We start from the raw sequence: 20,225 nt of genomic DNA on the forward strand, positions 1-20,225 counted from the left end.
AGCTTATATATAGCTCTTCTGTGGCCAATCCTTCCCCCCACGCATCTGAATAGACCCAAATACTTATAGGGAATGCCTTAGGTCAACAAATATGACTTAAATCTTGCTAATTGAGAAGATTGAGATTTGATAGAAACTTGATTTTCAATTTTTCTAAAATTGACTTTTTTGAATCCAATCTTCTATCAATCATGCCTTGTACGATTCTGATCAGATATTTGATGTTTGGATTACTTGATATGGCCACAAAATAAATCTCATGATTTAATTCAATTGTTCCATATTTTATTTGATTTATTAATTATTTAAATGAATAAAAATTCACATAAATAATAATAAATGTTATAAAAATAAAATAATTGGACCAAGAGTCTCCATTTAGCCCCTGAACACGTTGGGGATCCAAATCTTAGGCCCAAAAGCTCAAAACATCTAAATTCAACACTTTGCATTTTGTGCATCTTCTAGAAAATGACCAACTTTAACACGCCATAACTCCTTCAATTTGTATCATATGGATATGTTCTAGAACTTTTTAGAAATCCCAAGATGTCTTCTACAAGCCACTTTGGAACATATTTTTCATTTGGAGATTTTATCTTGATGATATTGCTCCTGACAAAAAACAGCTTTTTGCGATCTTCTAGAAGGACCTGTAATATTTTGACTTATATCTTTTACGCGGAAGCATTTCTTGACCTTGGGCCCAACATCAAAGTCGTAGAGAATTGAATTTCCTTGAGAATACGCTTTGATTGGGGAATTTTTGATAAGGCATGAAAGACTTATGGCCAGTCAAAGTTAGGTTGACTTTCTCCTAGAAACCTTAAATTAGCAACTAGGTCTTTTGATGATTTCTGAGCTCTCCTTGACGAATCATGATTAACCCTTGATCAAATGATGGATGTTACTTCAAAATAAGTATGTTGACCAAAATTCAGGAGTTTTGACTGTACTTTGACCATAGTTGACTTTTAGGTCAAACTAATTGATTGTTGGCCATTTGAGCAATTTAATGAGCAATCTTTGGAGTTGAAGCTTGAATTTTGGCATGGATATAGTTTGAAACCTAATAAACCATATGAAATCCATTGGAGCCCTTGATGCATCCTTTCTCCTTAGCAAATCCACAGCCCTAACTTGAGGACCCTTTGATTAGGGGAGTGTGCCTTGAGTTAACCCTTGAGCCTTTGATATTCAGATGAGCTTGAGCATGAAAATGTGGTGGGCAAATTTTAGGGTATGACACTAATCTATGTGATTTTCTTTTATGCATACAAAATGACTGATTTATCTCTTACCGAGAAAAGAAAACTCCTGATGCAGTCTCGTGCTGCTCGAGGAGGAACTAGAGGCCCGACCGAGAACAAGTTTGACCTTACCGACCTTGAGACTCAGACCGACAAACGTAAGAAGTTTACGGCCTCAAAGTCTTCGTCCATAGAACTTCCTGAACAGGAGATGCCAACTCAAGAAGTTGTCGAGGAGAAATGTCAGCCGACTCCAAAGAAGCATCGAACATTAATGAGCGAAGATACATGTAAAAGAGATGTTGACATGCTTGCTCTTATGTGAGGCCCTAGTGAAGGTAGTGGTGACAAGCCCGGAGAGTTCAGGTTTTGGAGAAATGACTTTGATGGAGTCAAGTATGCGTATGACTATATGAATGCTGAGGGTGATGTTCAGAGAGCCAAATCAGTGAGTCCTCAAGAGCTCTTTCAAAATCTTACCTCTTACCTTATGAGGAGCATGATCCTGTCCTTGGGTCTCTTTGAAGTTGGGGACGACAATGTGAGAAAGGCCCGCAATCTTAAGAAAGACTAGAAGCTCCAGGCAGAGAAGATGTCTAAGCTGGAAAAGAGTTTGAGGGATGTGGAAGACAAGGCTTCCGGCTTGGAAAAAGACCTTGTCGAGCTGAAGACCAAGAAAGAGTCCTCGGATTCCCAGCTCAACAGCACTATTGCCGATCTGAAAGATCAGTTGAAGTCGGCAATAGATGCTAATGAGGACTTAAAGGAATCTCTGAAGAAATCGTAGATCGAGGTGCTAACAGTTGGCGATGAGGCTTTTGACAAAGCTAAGGAACAAGTCCTGGTGCTTCACCCTGAAGTAGACTTGCCCGAGGTGGATTTCCTTAAGGTAGTGCAGGATGGTCGCCTTGTGGATCCACTGGATGCAGAACGTACTCCTTCTCCTTGACCTGCTGTGAATGAACCTGTGAATGTTGCCAAGTTGCATCAGGCAAATTTGTGAAGAATTTTGAAGTTTTTTCCTTGTTTTGGTTAGTCATCCGCTATGGATGTGTAGTGGCGGAAAATTTGAGTTTAAGTCATTGGTTAACTTAATTCGTTAAAAAGCAAGAGTCGCCACCGAACTTTTTTGATTCCAAAATAGGAAAGGGAAAAAACTCAAAAAACCCACAAAGAAATCTAGATACGGGGGTTGGTTATGCAAAGGGAAGGTGTTAGCACCCCTCACATCTGTGGTACTCCACAGGAACCTTTTGAAAATTTGTGTTTATGTTGAAACCATTTTTGTTTGCTAAAAGAAGAAATGAGAAAAGAAATATATACAAAAGAAAAAGGTTATTTACCAAAGTTTGCTCGACAAGACATAAAAATCTTGTGCCTACATACCTCCTCAGTGCAATGGAGAAGTCAGAGCATTTGTAGTTCTGCTCAAAAGTTTTGAAAAGAGGTTTTATTGAAAACAAGTTTTAAAGTAAAAAGAGTGCAAGCGCACAAAAGAGTTTTAAAAGAAGATCACTCAACAAAAGTCAAGGTTTTATTATGAAAAGAGTTTTGAAAACAGGTCGATGGCGATGCGCGAGGCACCCGACTTACAAAGAGTTGGTTGGGAGCTTGGTATATGGACCAAGTAATGCGGGGGTGAAGATTTATTAAAAGAGAAAAATGGAAGAAGTAAATGAAAACAAACAAGCTCATACAGGTAGAATCTATACAAGCATAAGGGTTCAAACATAAAGGAATGAACATGAAAGAGGTAAAATAAGAGTGTACGTGCAAGTGTGCATGTGTAAGTACGGTTGATGGCGATGCGTGAAGTGCAATCGACTTATGGTAGAAAACGGCTAAGGACCTAAGATTCTTTTATTTTGAAAAAAACGGTTAAAAAGCATGCAATGCACAATAATAAAATAAAACGGTAAAGGGAAGCGGTAAAATTATTACAAGGCTTCGGGGATGGGGATTACACACTTAACCGAATAGGGATGAAAATTAACTACTAATTATTACAACCCAATCAAATTTTAAAGCTAAATATAACGATAATATATACACAATTAAAATGAAATATAAATGTCCACAAGTTCTCAAAGATGGTAATACCTCACAAAAATCAAGCAAATGTTAGTCACGGATATATATAATGCATGGGAAATGATAAAGAAAATATTAACAATTAATCAAGAAAATAACAAAAGAGAAAATATAGAAATAAGCATATTAAATCTAAAGGAAATTAAAATTAAACAACATATTTTTGGTGTTTTTAATATGGAAAATAAAATCTAATTCTAAACATGTTTTTGGTATTTTTAATATGAGAAGTTAAACTAAAAAGAACTAACATAATAAAATATTTTTGCATTTTTGATAATAGTAGAGAAATAAAATCTAACTAAGTATATTTTTATATTTTTAATATTTTTTTATCAAAAAATTAAAATAAACCAAACAATCAACCAATTAGACTAAAAATTATTAAAAGCAAACATTAAAATGGCGGGTGCAATCAAAGAACATGGGGCGCTGCTGGGCTTTAAAGGGAGCCCAAGATAAATTCAAATAAACCTGCTACAGGGGGTATACTCGCAGGTAAAGAGGTGCGGTTATAGGGAAACTCGTTGGGCTTTAATACATGATAAAAAATGGCCCACAATAAATTTAAAACAAAAACAAATAAACCCTAGACCACATGAAACGGTGGACTTCCCCTGTTCCCTTCTCACGTTACTCTCTGCTTCGGTTCTAGCATTCACCTCTCACAACAAACATAAACTCTCAACATATCCATTGGACCAAATGATAAACTCCACTTTTACTTAATTGCACCTGTTAGAAAAATGCCACCAAATAACAAAATAATAGGATATATATAAAAAATGATTTACTAATTTTAATTGAAAATTCAACTTGAATTAAGAATTAAAACCATAAATTCAAAAGGGTTAGTAAAAGGAAAACTATTAATTGTAAAATGATGTATGAAATGAATGTATGTATATATTTTTTTTTAATTTTCTAAATAAGAATGATGCAAATGAATATAAGACGCTACATATTTTTTTTCAATTTTTTGAGATAAAATAAGAATACTAAATGTAATGCAAATGAAAAGTCGGGGCAAAATTTAGGGTACAACAGGATGCATTTATGTAATGATCTTTTTTGTGGAGTGATTGTGTCCTCCTTTTCTGAATTGCCCTTATGTAATCCAAACATAGCCCTGCCGAGGCTTTTAAATTATGTTTTATGGATCTTTTGCTAATTCAATTGTCTTTTAAATTTTATCTAACATTTCCACTTTTTCCGAATATGTAGCCATAGATCGGGCCAAGACTTATGTGCGTACTGCTCTGCGTAAATTATTAGACTTTTGCATTTTGATATTGTGAGGCTTTCGTCCGATTTGTGCTAATCGAATCAACTGCTCATATGGTATAAGCCTCAAGCGTTTTTTATTTGATTTGCTAGTTGATATTAAACACTTTCCAGGTCTTCATATTTGCGTTCCCGATCTACAAGTTGGGTTGCATATTCATTTCCCGTGTAGGTTCCTATAGGTCGAATGCCTAAGCATGTTTTGACCGGTTGGGTAACACTTAACTTATATACTTGGCTTTGGTAAGCTTAGTACTTAGAGAATTTTAACCTATTCATGGAGAAGCTTTATTTCAAATGATGCCCATAGCCTTTTTAAGTATTCGGAATTTGTTATTTTCGAGACTGTAAGTGCGTTGGGTCTTTTGTTTATGCTATATTCTTTGAATTTTGGTTTAGCTATGCTGGAGTCGATTATGCCAGAGGCTTAAAGGTGTGTTTGGGCTTGATTACTTTGGGTGCAGAGCCCCTTGTAAGGTCGTTTTAAGGCCTTAACGAGGTTTACAGAATTGTGTTTATGGCCCCTTGCAAGGATTCACCAAGAACCGGTTTGAGAGCCTTGGTGTGGTTGATCCGAGTTGCGGACAGAGGTCCGGAGACTTAACCGTCTTATATGCGGACATAGGCCCGGAGGCTTAACCGTCTTAGGTGCGGACATAGGCCCTGAGGCTTAATCGTCTTTGGTGCGGCCATAGGCCCGGAGGCTTAACTGTCTTAGGTGCCCACATAAGCCCAGAGGCTTAACCGCCTTAGGTTCGGGCGGACATAGGCCCAGAGGCTTAACCTTCTTAGGTGCGGCCATAAGCCCGGAGGCTTAACCGTCTTTAGGTACAGAGCCCCTTGCAAGCATACATCGGGAACCAGTTTGAGAGCCTTGGAGAGTTTGAACCGAGTTATGTAGTTAGAAATATAATTTGAGATATTGTTGCCTCGTTAAAAACCCTTGCAACTGCAAAGGAAAAGAGTGCAACTTGTCATCATATTTGTTTATTACATAAGAGTTTAACTGAAATAAATCCTAAGATTGGATACATTCCAAGTCCTAGGTATTTCTACCCCATCAAGAGTTTCCAAGTCCTTGCAGAAGTTAACCACTGAAGCGCATGCGAACTGGGTCCCGTTGTCCGTTATGATAACCTTGGGTAAGAAAAACCAGCATATAATATTTTTCCAGTATAAACGATGTACCTTCTCGGTGGATATCCGAGCCACAGCTTCGGCCTCGATCCACTTTGTGAAGTAGTCGGCGACTATGATTAGAAACTTAAGTTGTCCAGGAGCAATGGGGAATGGACCGAGGATGTCAGCACCCCACTGATAAAATTGCCATGGAGAGAAGACGGAATGTAATGCCTCGACGGGGACTTGACTAACAGGAGAAAACACTTGGCACTTGTTTCACTTACTGACGAAATCGGAGCAATCCCGTTGAAGCGTGGGCCAGTAGTACCCTACTCGGAGAATCTTTCCCACGAGAGCTCTTCCTACAATGTGTGAATCACATGCTCCTTCATGCACCTCCATCATGACCAACCTGACATCTGCTTCGGATACGCATCTCAGCATTGGAGTAGATTGTCCCATTCTATACACTTTTCCACCAATTAGAGTGTATTTGACGACAGCCTTTTTAATTCCCAGTGCTTGATCAGAGTCGTCGGGTAATGCGCCTGAAGTCAAATACTGAATGATTGGGGTCATCCAGCGTGTTTGTTTCTCTATGGGTATAACCTCCCCTAACTCGATGCTTGGTTCTCAATTGTTTCTTGGATTACCGTTTTGTTTAAATCGAGACCTTTGGTTCTAGCTAACCGAGCTAATACATCGGCCCTAACATTTTATTCACGGAGAATATGGACGATCACGAACTCAACGTAGCTTTGGGCCAACTCGTGGGTCTTTTCCAAGTACCTATGCAGTGACACGTCCTTTGCCTGGTATTCTCCTTTCACTTGTGATGCTATTAATTGTGAGTCCATTTTTACCGTCAGTTGAGTAACACCCACCTCTTCAGTGAGTTTCATCCCGGCTATGAGTGCTTCATATTTGGCCTGGTTATTGCTAGCCTAGAATTTGAAACATAAGGAGTATTCTAGCACAAACTCGCCAGGTCCTTCGAGTACTATCCCGGCTCTGCTACCCTTGAGATTGGATGAACCATCAACATGGAGAGTCCAACCGTTGATGCTTTCCTCAATATTCGGGGCACTTAACACAACCATAAAGTCGGCCAATGCCTGAGACTTTATACTCGTTCTTGGGGTGAATTGAATGTCGTATTCCGACAACTCTACCCCCCATGTGACCATCCTTCCTGCTAGGTATGGCTTCATAAGTATTTTCTTTATTGGGTAATTTGTTTTGACAGTGACTTTATGCCCCTGGAAATAGTGTCTTAGTTTCCTGGCAGTGAAAACTAACGCCAGGACCAGTCTTTTGATCTTTTGGTACCTCTGTTATGCACCTTTCAGCATTTTACTTACATGATACACCGACCTCTCCCCCTCTGCACCATCTTGAACCAGGACCGAGCTCACGACATTGTCTGTTACAGATAGGTACAACACCAAGTGAGAATTTTCCTTTGGCCTGGTCAAGATTGGTGGAGATGACAAGAACTTTTTTACGGCCAGGAATGCCTCTTCACAAGTAGGTGTCCATTCAAATTCTTTAGCCTTCCGAATTGCTGCGAAGAAATGAATGGCCTTATCGCCTACACAAGACAAGAATTGGGACAGAGCCACCAGCCTACCCGTAAGTTGTTGAACTTCTATTTTGGACGAAGGGCTTCTCATATCGAGGATTGCTTGGCACTTTTCGGGATTAGCTTCAATTCCCCGGCTTGTGAGCATAAACCCGAGAAACTTCCCGGCTTGAACTCCAAAGGTACATTTCTCTGGGTTCAGCCTCATGTCAAAACTTCTCACAAACCTGAAAGTTTCGGCCAGATCCTCTATATGTCGTTTAGATGCTGGAGTTTTGACCACCATATCATCCACGTACACCTCCAAATTTCTGCCAATCTGACTGGCGAACACTTTGTCCATCAACCTCTGGTAGGTAGCCCCTGCATTTTTTAGGCCAAAAGGCATCACGTCATAGTATAATTGCCACAATCGGTCATGAAAGCAGTGAAACATGCATCAGCCAGGTTCATGCGGGTTTGATTGTACCCGAAGTACGCGTCCATGAAACTGAGGAGACGGTACCCAGAAGATTCGTCGATCAGGCGATCTATTGGAGGCAAAGGATATGGATCCTTTGGGCATGCTTTGTTTAGATCTTTGAAGTCGACGCACATTCTCCACTTGCTGGATTTCTTCTTCACCATGACAACATTAGACAGCCATGTCGGGTACTTGATATTTTTTTTATGAACTTAGCCTCTAACAGCTTCCTGACCTCCTCTGTAATGGCTTTTATTTTTTCTTCGCCACCTTTGCACTTCCTCTGAGAAACCGGTTTCTTCCCGGGGTCAAGCGCCAAGTGATGGAACATTACATTTGGGTTGATATCGGGCATGTCTGAAGGCTTCCAGGCAAATAGATCAATGTTTTGGCGTAGAACCTCCACTATCTCAGTTTCTTCCTCGGGGTCTAGGCTGACTCCCAAGTATGTCACCTGCAACAGATCCTCCCCGATCTGGATCTTTTTGGTCCCTTCATAGGGAGACAAACTGTCTTTGGGGGGATCAGCTCGAGGATCCATGTCAACCAAGTTAATTGTGTCTATTTTACCTTTCCCTAGGTCCTAAGGCTATGTTTTCTTGTTCACAGCTTTAGACTGTCTTTATAACACTTCCTTGTCAGGCCTTGATCTCCTTTAACGATTCCTACACGACCGTCTCCAAGAGGATACTTCATTATGAGGTACAGTGTTGATAGAGAGGCTGCTAGGGCATTGAATGAGGGTCTGCCGATGATGGCGTTGTAAGGCGACGCCGAATTCACTACCAAGTATCTGACCTTGACAGTGTTTGCATTCTCACCGCTTCCAAAGGTAGTAAGAACGGGTAGGTGCCCCATAATCTGTACATGTTCGCCAGCGAAGCCGACGAGTGTGCCACGGAAAGGAAGCAACTCGGCAATGTCGAACTCCATTCCTCGGAATGCTTCCCAATAGAGTATGTCAGCTGAACTACCTGGATCCACAAGGACTCGTTTAACGGTCCAGTCACGGATTTGTATCTTGATTACCATGGGGTCATCTTCATGGGGCATGACCCCCATAGCATCCCTTTTACAGAAGTCGGTCGGGTCCAAGTCCTATCCACCTTTGGGTACCATACTTTTGGATATGTGCACGACAGCTCGGGCGTACTTCTTGCGTGAAGAGCTTGTTTCTCCTCCGCCACCAAATCCTCCAGCAATGGTATTAAGGGTATGGTGGATACCTGTGACTTCGTGGGCAGTTTCAACTTATTTCCCTTTCTTACGGCGTGAGGAGCCCTCGGGTTCTGGCTCCTCTCTTTCGGGAAGTCTTTTTCGGTCATCTTTCGTGTAAGCGGACAGGTGTCCCCTCTGGATGAGCTTCTCTATTTTTTTCTTCATCTACTTGCAATCATCGGTGGTATGCCCCCGGAGGCGATGATAATTGCACCATGCTTCCAAATCCCCGCCAAGCACGGCGTTAGCCTTTTTTGGTTTGGGAGGATCCGGTATGAGATTCAAATGGTCTACTTCCCGGAATATGTCACTCATTCTAGTGCTTAGAGTGGTGTGCGCTCCTTCCCACTGCTGGGACCGTTGAAACGACTTCTGCGAGGACCTTTCGTCTCTCCTCTCCCGGGGAACAGCTTGTTGAGGGTCTTGCTTCTTTCCGTGATCTCCCTCCCGAGACTTTGGCTTCTCGGAGGAATCTCTGATTCTTTTCTCTCGATTATTGTCTTCCCTGTTTATGTAGCACTCGACCCAAGTAATGATTTCGTCCATGTTGGACGTCGGCTTCAGGGCTAATGATTCATTGAACTGTCAGGCCCGTAGTCCATGCTCCGAAAAACAGCTCCTGATTGGGGTGAGAGACTTTAGTGGTTTCTTCATTGAATTGGGCGAGGTACTCCCGGAGAGACTCGGAGTGACCTTGCGGACTGTGAATAGAGTAGTAGTAGACACCTTCTGGTGTCTAATGGCCGAAAAATGCTGGACCAATTTCTTAGTGAGATCTCGGTAACTCGAGATGGACTGCTGAGGAAGGCTCATGTACCATCTCAAAGCTACATCTTTCAATGTGCTAGCCATAAGCTTGCACTTCAGGGACTCGGTGGGGCCTATCACTGCCATTTGATTATTAATAGCGATGAGCTCCTGAGGATCAATTTTGCCGTCATAGGTAGCTATTGACGGTGGCCGAAAGTTCTCAGGAACCACATCTTCCCAAATTTCCTGAGAGAGAGGTTGGGCCTCGAAAGGATCATCCTCAGGAGGAGGGTCCCCCAGACTCTGTTGTTGCAACTGATGAATGTTGTGCTGCATTGTCTCATTATGCTGGCGCAATTCGTCGATCATGACCAACATTTGAGTCATGTTCGGTGGTGTTTCTAACATTGTTGCTTATGAGTGTGGTCTGGGACAAAGTTTCACCGAGTTCCCACGGACGGCGCCAATGTTCTTGTGTAAAAACCAATTTATAAGGTGAGTTACGCTTATGATAAGGGAAGCTACTAAAAGAAGAGTGTTTGTGAATAGCTTTGGGGATTTAGAGGCTGTGTACTGAACACTTTGCTCCAAGATGAATGTCTTGCTTAACTCTCTTGCGGGAGCCCTTATTTATAGCTTTATTTTGGCCCTTAAGACCTCATTGAAGAGGTGACTTTCGAGCTTCTCACGTTACAAGCGTTGAGATAGCTTTAAATGCCTGATCATTGATGGCATAATCAATCATCAGTTATAGCCGAGTTGTGTGTAACGTGTCTAGACGTTACGACCCTTTGCATCCCGTCCCTACGCGGCCTTTACCAGTACCCGGCTGAGGTACCCGTTCACGATACCTCTGTATCCGGCTACGACAACCCAGATGGACCTTTATAGTAGCCCATATCCGGCTTGTATACTCGACTGGCCTTGTAGATTATTGTCAGGTAGGTCTATGAAGCGTGTATGAGTATGCTCGTTTTTAGATCGTAGTCTTACAAGAATCCCGAGCCCGGAACAAATACATGGACTAAAACCAAAAGTTATATATTTAGTGAGAATAGTAACATATTAAAACCTTTTTCTTTCTTTAAATATAATAACTTAGACTTATTAGAATTTTTAATTTATTATTACTATATTAAAACTTTCTTTAGCCATTATTAAACTGCTTGTCTCATTTTATTGTTTCTTTTTCCTCTTTCATATGTGGTTAACTGTTTTCATCACTTTTCAAAAACACTTGCTTCATAAATTTATTTAGTTTAACTTAAATTGAACTATAATAAGCATGCATACAGGTGAAAGAAAATTATATATACTTCTATATTTCTTCACACATAAATTTTGTGCAAGAGCCGAAACTGCTTTTCTTAGTGTCAAAGTGTCTAGGCTTTTGAAGATGAAAATAAATGACCGTAAACAACGTTGGGATATGATGATGCATGGATTTGCCGTTATTAATGTGAATAATATTTACCTAGACAGTATCATATCTTTGGTTCCACCATTGATGATTCTCTTGCTTGTATGGAGGTTGTTACTGTAGGATTTTTTTGTTAAGGTGAAAATGTTGATCGTATCGATCTTTATGGAGGAGGCTACTCGTGCATGCTTTTAAAGAGTAGTTAAATGTAGTGAGGGAGGACAGGTACGTTAATAAGCCGCACTATGGTTATGGGGAACATTCAAAACCGCAGTGTTTCACGTCTTGGGACCTAAACATCTAAGCAGATATATATCAAAATTTGGAAAATTTCACTTCATACCTGTTAGGTATCCGGTCACTAGACCGCCTAATCTGGTTGAGTCAGTTCTGACATATTTTCTAATTGCAGTTGCGGGATTAAACTGTGGTTTTCTTTATCAAATTCAGTATTAATTACTACTAAATCAACTATCGAAATTAACTGTTGATAAAACTGTCTAATCTGGTTTGGTCAGTTCTGACATACTTTTTTATTGCAGTTGCGAGATTAAATTGTGATCCTTCTTATCAAATTTAGTGTTAATCATGGTTAGACTAACTATTCCTACATAATTTTAAAACTATAAAGAATTAAACTAACTAATACAAATTAAAGCGGGTTATTTATTAGCCTACAAGCAATGTGTGGTCATACATACTTGCCTATGGAGTGATATGGAATATGGTCCTCCTGAATAATGATGCTCATCATTCCGATGTGCAGGTTGCTCTTTATGTCGTAAACAAATCATCTTACTATCCTTTGCACCACGTCAATAGAAGGGGGATAAAAGAAAGTACATCTTTAATATATTAAAACAGAATACATGTTTAGGCGCCAACTTTAGACCAAAATCCCGCCTAAACACGTGCATCGCATGGGGTAAAGTACTAGTTAAAATACAAAACAAAAAACACAAATCGGATATATAGTTTCAAATTTTCGATGAAGAGATTTGAGCAACCGAAAAAATCTTGTTAAAATGAATAACTTTTTTGAAATAATTTTTTTGGTAACTTTTTTTTACAAATAAGTCACTTAATTTAAGATGTGCTGAGAATGTAATTTTTTGTGTTGAAACTATGTTGTGTCGAAAATTATAGACTGTCGAAATGTCGAAGGAGTTAGTCTCGATAGAATTTCGATTTAGCGTTATTTTTGTTTATTTTAGTTAGTTAGTTGGAGGTTGTTTAGTGTGCAAGTCTTAACCTATAAATAGGGAGGTATTCTCATTGTAATAATGTAGTTGCATTTTGAGAAAAGTTGAATAAAATTCGGTTTTGAAATAGAGAGAAACTCTGTAGAAATATTCATTTTCCTCCCCTTTTCACTCAAAGCTTAATTCTCTTTTCTTCCTCAATTCATCTTTTCTTTTCTTCTCTCAAAATCATTGTGTAGCGGAATCATCTTGCAGCCAAGGTGTGGTTGATTCACTCGAGTGAAGAGTGAAGAACAAGAGACGAAATTGATCGGTGTGATTGATTCTTGTTCATCAAGATTGATTCGGGATTCTCCATTCCAACATCTAGTATCTAAATCATTGGTTGTGTGATTCTTGGAAAGCATAGCGCGATGAATCATCTGATAAATTATTCAAATGGACATTTTCTGGCGAGTGACCCAATTCTGAAGAGTCGGAATTACGAGAATTGGTGTAAGCAAATGAAGATTTTTTTTGCTATCAATATCTTTGAGATCTTGTGAAGGAATGAGTAACATCACTTGTAGAAAACTCGATGGATGAACAAAATGCTGCACATAAAGATATGAAGAAGAAAGATTATAAATCCCTCTTTAAAATTCATCAATGTGTTGGTCTAGATAACTTTGAAAGGTTAGGTGATGTTGAATCAATGAAAGAAGCTTGGAAAATTTTGGAGAAATCGTTTGGAGGAACTGAAAAGGTGGAAAAGGTGAGGTTACAAACTCACTAAAGAATGTATGAATTGCTTCAGATGGAAAAAGTGAAACCATAATTGATTTCTTCACTAGGGTTACGAAGCTGGTGAATCAAATCAAGGTTTGTGGAAAAGCGTTGACATCAAGATCAGTTGTCGCAAAGATCTTGAGGTCATTGGCTCCAAAGTTCGATCACGTGGTAGTAGTCATAGAAGAATTGAAAGATAACATTGACAAAGTAAGAGCCTCAAGGGACGCTTGAATCTCATGGACAAAGAATGACTGGAAGAACTGCAGACAAGTCGAAGATTGATGTTGCTCTACAGGCGCAGTCAACAAAAGAAAAGAAAGACAAAGGAAAATGGTTTGGCAACAAAGGTATAGGAGGCTACAACAATTCAAATGGTAGAGTAAACCAGCAACAAGGAAATTCATCAATTCAAAGAAAACCCTTATACCAAAGCAACCACAGAGGTGGTGTTGCAGGTAGAGGAAGAGGGGATGGACGAAAACCTGAAAAAAGTCATATTCAGTGCTTAAATTTTAAAAAGTATGGTCACTACTCTAATGATTTTCGTGAAAAACAAAAGAATCAAGAAAATGATACAAAACATGAAGAAGAAGAAGAAGAAGAAGAAGAAGAAGAAGAAGAAGAGATGTTGCTAATGGTCACAACAAGAGAAGAAACATTAATGGACTAATGATAGTTGGATTCAGGATGCCCATCATACGTGACTGGTAGAAAAGATTGGTTTGTCAACATAAAACACTTGATAAATAAGATGGTAAAATTTGCAAATGACAATACTCTAACAGCTGAAGGTATTGGTGATGTTTTGATTATGAGGAAAGATGATAAAAGGTTAGTAATTTTCAATGTATTGCATATACCATGCATGAAAAACAACTTAGCATAATGCAGTTGGTCAAAAATGATTACAAAGTGTCAATTGAAGATAAGATGATGAGAGTTCTTGACTCAGGTGACAAGTTAATCTTGAAGGCTCCTATGTCTCAGAATAAAACCTTCAAGATTGAACTTAATATGATGGAGCACAAGTGCCTTGCGACTGCAGGTAGCAAGGATGAATGGATATGGCATTATTAACTTAGCCATCTCAAATTCAAAGACATCAAAGGTTTGAAAAGAAAAAATATGGTTTTAGGATTACCAAAAATCGACATTCCAAATGAAGTGTGTGAGGAATGTGTGCAGGAAAAACAACACAAGAACAACTTCAGCAACGATGCAGGAAGCAAGTTGAAGGAAATTCTTGAAATCATATATTCTGATGTGTATGGTCCTATCCAGGTGGATTCGATTGGAGGTAATAGATACTTTGTCATATTCATAGATGATTTTAGTCAAAAACTATAGACTTACCTGACCAAGAAGAAAAGTGAAGTGATTGAGGTATTGGCTAAGTTTAAATCTAAGGTCGAAAGACAAAGTGGTCGAAAGACATAGTGGTCGAAAACTCATGAATTTGAGGACTGGTGGTGGTGGAGAATATGTGTCGAAAGACTTCGACATATTATGTAAGAAAGAAGGGATTATGTACGAGGTGGTGCCACCCTACACTCCACACAAGAATGGATTTGCTGAAAAGAATAATAGAACCATTATGAACATGGTGGGAAGTATGTTAAAAGCCAAGCATTTACCCAAATAAGTTTGGGGTGAAGTTGTGTCGACTGCAACATATATTTTGAACAGACGTTCAACAAAGAAGCTAGAAGGAATTATGCCGGAAGAATGTTGGTCTGGTGTCAAGCCTAGCTTAAATTATCTGAAATTATTTAGATCTATAGTACATAGGCATGGGCCTGTCAATTGAGAAGAAAACTTGATGACAAGTCAAGTCAAATGATCCTAATAAGATATCATTCTGCTGGAGGATACAAGTTGTTTGACCCAATGAACAAGCAAGTTATGATCAGCGGGATTGTGATCATAGATGAGCTTATGCAATGGGTTTAGACTGAATTTAAAGAAGGATTCAATGAGAATCTTATGTGAAAATCTAGCAAGTCAAAAGAGAAGTTTGACAAGAAAAGTTAGAGGTCAAGCAGGCACAAGAAGACTTCGAAAAACAAGACACATGTCGGCAAGGTTGTAGGAATGTGTGATTATATCAGATGATGTGGTTGATGATGAAGGTGAGATGGTATACTATGCTTTCTATGCAGATGTTGAACCAGTTAATGCAGCTAAGACATTGAAGGATTCGAATTGGATGAAAGTGATGAATGAGAAACTGAAGTCCATCGAAGTCAACAACACTTGGTCACTTGTCAAATTTCTCCAAGACAAGAAGGAAATTGATGTGAGATGGGTATAAAAGGTGAAGTTGAATCCCAAAGGAAAAGTAACTCGATACAAGGCAAGACTTTTGATGAAAGGATTTCTATGATCGAAACAATTAGGTGGATTGTTAGTCTAGAAAACATAAACAACTTGCATATGTGTCAGATGAATGTAAAATGTGCATTCCTAAATGAACTCTTAGATGAAGAAGTTTATGTTACCCAACCAGATGAGTTCGTGAAACAAGGTCAAGAAAACAAGGTATACAAGCTGCATAAAGCCCTGTATGGACATAAAAAGGCTCCAAGAGCTTGGAATAAGAAGATAGATAGTTTCCTATGGGAGAAGGAATTTTTGAAGTGCACAACTAAGCAAGGAGTATATTTAAGAAAAAGAAAGAGTGAATTACTTATATGGTGTCCCTATGTCGATGACTTGTTGATAACATGTAGCTGCAAGAAAGAGAGAGAAAATGTCAAAGGTGATCTTAGCAAGGAGTTCGAAATGTCGGGTCTGTGAAACATGTCATACTTCCTTGGTATCGAATTCTACAAGAGCAGTAAAGGCTTGATGATGCATCAAAGAAGATATGCAAGTGAAATACTCAAAAGATTTGAGACGGAAGACTGCAATGCAACTTCGACACCTATTGAACCAAGACTGCAACAGTCGAAAGACTCAAATGAAGATGATATCGACCCAACACAATACAAAAGACTTATTTGGTCATTAAGATTCCTTTGTCACATAAGGCCTGATTTAGCATACAATTTAAGTATGATGAGTAGTTTCATGTAGAAGCCAAAGGTATCACATCTAGCAGCGATGAAGAGGATACTAAGGTATCTTAAAGGAACTCTCAACTATGGAATTTTATTTCCTGCAGCTGATGAAGGAAAAGAATGCAAGCTAGTGGGTTACACCGACTCGATTTGGTGTAGTGATGTGAGGATAGAAAATGCATAGTTGTCTATGTGTTCATGTTAGGCGGTGCACTAGTTGCTTGGAACTCATTAAAAGAACCAGTAGTAACACTATTATTGTGTTAAGGAGAGTACATAGATGTTTCTCTTAATGCATGTCAAGCAAAATGGATGGCGAATTTGGTCGAAGAGATTACAGGGACGAATCATGGAGCGATTACCACGAAGATCAACAGCATGTCTGCTATCAATCTAGTGAAGAATCTGATAGCACATGGAAGAAGCAAACACATAGAGATTAGGTTCCATTATCTTCAAGAGTAAGTAGTGAAAGGGAAGTTGAACCTGGAACACTACATAATTGAGAATGAGATTGCAGAAATCATGATGAAGGGTGTGCAGGTCAAAGTTTTCAAAAGACTAAGAACAATGATGAATGTAGATAGTTTAGACACAATGATCATTAGTCGAGGACAATATGATAGGCCCGATATATATATATATATATATATATATATATATATATATATATATATATATATATATATATATATATATATATAGGCCCGATATATATATATATATATATATATATATATATATATATATATATATATATATATATATATATATATATATATATATATATATATATATATATATATATATATATATATATATATATATATATATATATATATATATATATATATATATATATATATATATATATGAAAGATTGTTGACTTGTAACATATATAATTTTTTTCTTGCAATAAATATAATATGATATCGCTTAATTAAATTCTTTGCTGATAGCAACTGCCTTGTTGACTTGTAGCATAATCTATTTTCTTAAATTTTCAAATACTCGGATTTAATATAGTAGATGAGTATTAATAAAAAAGAATAGTACTATAATGTCAACATTTGAAAAAGAGTATACAACTTGATGCACTAAAATTAGGTTGTTTATACTCATTTGACAGCACTGAATTAAGTCCTGAAATTGAATGCATAATGTCTATTCCTTATTTGTGTAAGATCATAATGCACATGAAAGTTCATATTTCTTAAAATTTCTAAATATAGTAAAATCAAATATCAATTTAGTTAATTTGATCATCTTCATTATTTATGTACCTGACATTGTAAACCAAAAAAAAACATGACTAAACTTTAACCAAAATGCAGCAAGTTAGAGATCTATCATATTCATATTCCTAACTTAAATTAAGGCAAGTAAAAGTAGAAATAGGGGATTTTGCCTTAATGTCACAAATGGTTATATAAAGATACTACTTCATGAGAGTGATTCTCAACAAATTTTAATTTCTTCAATTCATTATGACAAACTTGAGAGTATTTCTCATCACTCTCTTCTTTGTATTGTTCACCATCACTAATGTTGTTCCAAAGAAAGTTGAAGCTGATGCAACTCGTGCTTTCTTTGTTTTTGGTGACTCACTTGTTGACAATGGCAACAATAATTATTTGGCAACCACGGCACGCGCCGATTCTCCTCCTTACGGCATTGATTATCCAACTCATCGTCCCACCGGCCGCTTCTCCAACGGCGTCAACCTCCCTGACCTTATGAGTAAGTAACTTCACGTTCCCCGCATATCGTTATCGTCATTAGTATATTGTTATCCATTATAAACTATCATATGAATGATTATGATGTAGGCCTGCATATGGGATTTTCTGAACCCACATTGCCATACTTGAGTCCTGAATTGACCGGACAAAAGCTATTACTTGGAGCCAATTTTGCTTCAGCAGGAATTGGAATCCTCAATGACACCGGCGTTCAATTTGTAAATCAAGTTCCCGACTCACATTCATGCAATTGCCGTTAGATCAAAATCAGAAGATTTTTTGATTTTGATCCAACGACTGTGTGAATGTGCAAACTCTAACTACTTAGTATTTTTATTTAATGTAACTATCTAAGATTTAAGTGTTCACATGAAACAAAACTACAATTTTATGCATGCAGGTTGGAATATTAAGAATGTTTCAACAGTTTTCAATGTTTGAGCAGTACAAACAAAGATTGAGTGTAGAAGTAGGTGCTGATGAAGCAAATAGAATTGTGAATGGAGCATTGGTACTAATAACACTTGGTGGCAATGACTTTGTCAACAACTATTTTCTCACTCCAGTTTCCGCTAGGTCGCGTCAATTCACCGTGCCACAATTCTGCACCTATGTCATCTCCGAGTATCGAAATATTCTTACGGTGATTCTCTCTAACACTCAATTCACAAGTTCATCGCTTTACGTTTATCTGTCATAACTAGATCGTAAATTTTTAGAGGCTCAGTGTAGATTAGCTATTATTCATCTGTGATATGTTGTAGATCTATCTTGCACACTCTCAAAGACTGTCTGATCATAACTCATAAGTTAAATTATCGATTTTGGATTTTTTTTTTAATGCAGAGGTTGGTTGAGGTGGGAGCTAGGAGGGTGATTGTGACAGGAGTTGGTCCATTAGGTTGTCTTCCATCTCAACTTGCTACAAGAAGCAGAAATGGAGAGTGTGTAAATGAAATACAACAAGCTTCTCAAATTTTCAATCCACTTTTAATCGAAATGACTAGAGATCTCAACACCAAACTTGGCTATGATGCGTTTATTGTTGCCAATGCTTATCAAATGAACATGAATTTCATCACCAACCCTCAAAACTTCGGTAATGTTACATTTTTATTTCATACAACTTTGATCGCAAATATTATCTTTTTAGATTTATTGAATAACTGATGCATCTGATTTACATATAGACCAGATACATCAGTTACTAAATGAAAAAGATACAGACCAGATACATCGGTTACTAAATGAAAAAGAAGTTTCGACAATCAACTAATCCTAAATTGTTGGTGTGAGCAGGTTTTGTTACATCAAAGGTAGCATGTTGTGGTCAAGGACGTTTCAATGGAGTGGGACTATGCACTCCTATGTCAAGCCTATGTCGAAATCGTGATGTGTATGCATTTTGGGACTCTTTTCATCCAACTCAACGTGCTTTGGGATTTATTGTTGAAGCTATCTTTAATGGAACCTCCGATTTAATTAGTCCTATGAACCTCAGCACCATAATGGCAATGGATAACAACATCTAGTAAAAGGCCTTCAATTATATAAGTATTTCTTTGCAAGAGGCAAAAATGTCATTTTGTCATGGTTTTTTTATTTGTATGTTTGGATCAAGCTTGTTCATTATGTGTCTTAATTAATCCATTCTACTTTTTTCTTGGTAATAGTTGAATTCATTTTATATTTATCTATTAATAATATATTTTCAAGTCTATAGTCCAAGTTTTCGTTAGTAAATATTTGGCCATTTGGGTCTCTCCACCTATGTAGGTAGCTCTAAGATTCAACATTTCCTTTACATATAGGAGTACCCTCCTCAAAGTTGGGATATCTACTTATATCATGAGCACATTTTTCCTCCCTAAGGGATTCTCAATTAAATGAAGAGAATGATTTGTAACTTTTGATGGGAGCAAAAGGGATCCATCAGGAAACTTCACTAGATCGAGTGAGAGAATTGGTGTAAATCTAAAAGAGAGTATGGGATTGGATTTAGGACTCTTGCAAGTATTTAATGAGGCTATGTAAGGTTGTAGATTTTTTGCAGACCTTGAATCTCTAATTGCTAAATGCCTTAAGGCCAAGTACTTCCCGAAGGTAGGGTTCCTACGGGTGGAAATGTATCATGTAAGGTAGATTCTCAAGAAAGAGATTTGATGTTGTGTTGAATATGAAAAACCTATTAATATTTATCAAGATAACTGGATTCTCTATAAAAATACGCAAGTCTATGTGTGCATCCTATACAACTGACTCGAGAATAT

At 38.0% G+C, this 20,225-nt stretch overlaps 2 protein-coding genes across 2 annotated transcripts; one reads left to right on the forward strand and one right to left on the reverse strand.

Annotated features, from left to right (window-relative positions):
• Window positions 1-2,134: 2,134 nt before the first annotated feature.
• LOC131658141 (uncharacterized) lies at window positions 2,135-8,333 on the reverse strand. The gene is made up of 8 exons (XM_058927473.1): window positions 7,985-8,333; window positions 7,109-7,692; window positions 6,749-7,006; window positions 6,537-6,691; window positions 6,401-6,455; window positions 6,076-6,308; window positions 5,814-5,994; window positions 2,135-2,215 (listed from the first exon to the last, which is right to left on the reverse strand). The coding sequence occupies exons 1-8, from the start codon at window positions 8,331-8,333 to the stop codon at window positions 2,135-2,137; spliced, it is 1,896 nt and encodes a 631-aa protein (XP_058783456.1).
• A 9,319-nt stretch (window positions 8,334-17,652) lies between these two features.
• On the forward strand, window positions 17,653-19,631 carry LOC131619490 (GDSL esterase/lipase At5g33370). Its single transcript, XM_058890582.1, has 5 exons — window positions 17,653-17,953; window positions 18,043-18,173; window positions 18,356-18,598; window positions 18,802-19,054; window positions 19,255-19,631. The coding sequence occupies exons 1-5, from the start codon at window positions 17,701-17,703 to the stop codon at window positions 19,485-19,487; spliced, it is 1,113 nt and encodes a 370-aa protein (XP_058746565.1). The 5' UTR covers window positions 17,653-17,700; the 3' UTR covers window positions 19,488-19,631.
• The last annotated feature ends 594 nt before the right edge of the window (window positions 19,632-20,225 follow it).

Source organism: Vicia villosa, linkage group LG1, assembly GCF_029867415.1.
Source record: "Vicia villosa cultivar HV-30 ecotype Madison, WI linkage group LG1, Vvil1.0, whole genome shotgun sequence".
Taxonomy (NCBI): Eukaryota; Viridiplantae; Streptophyta; class Magnoliopsida; order Fabales; family Fabaceae; genus Vicia; species Vicia villosa.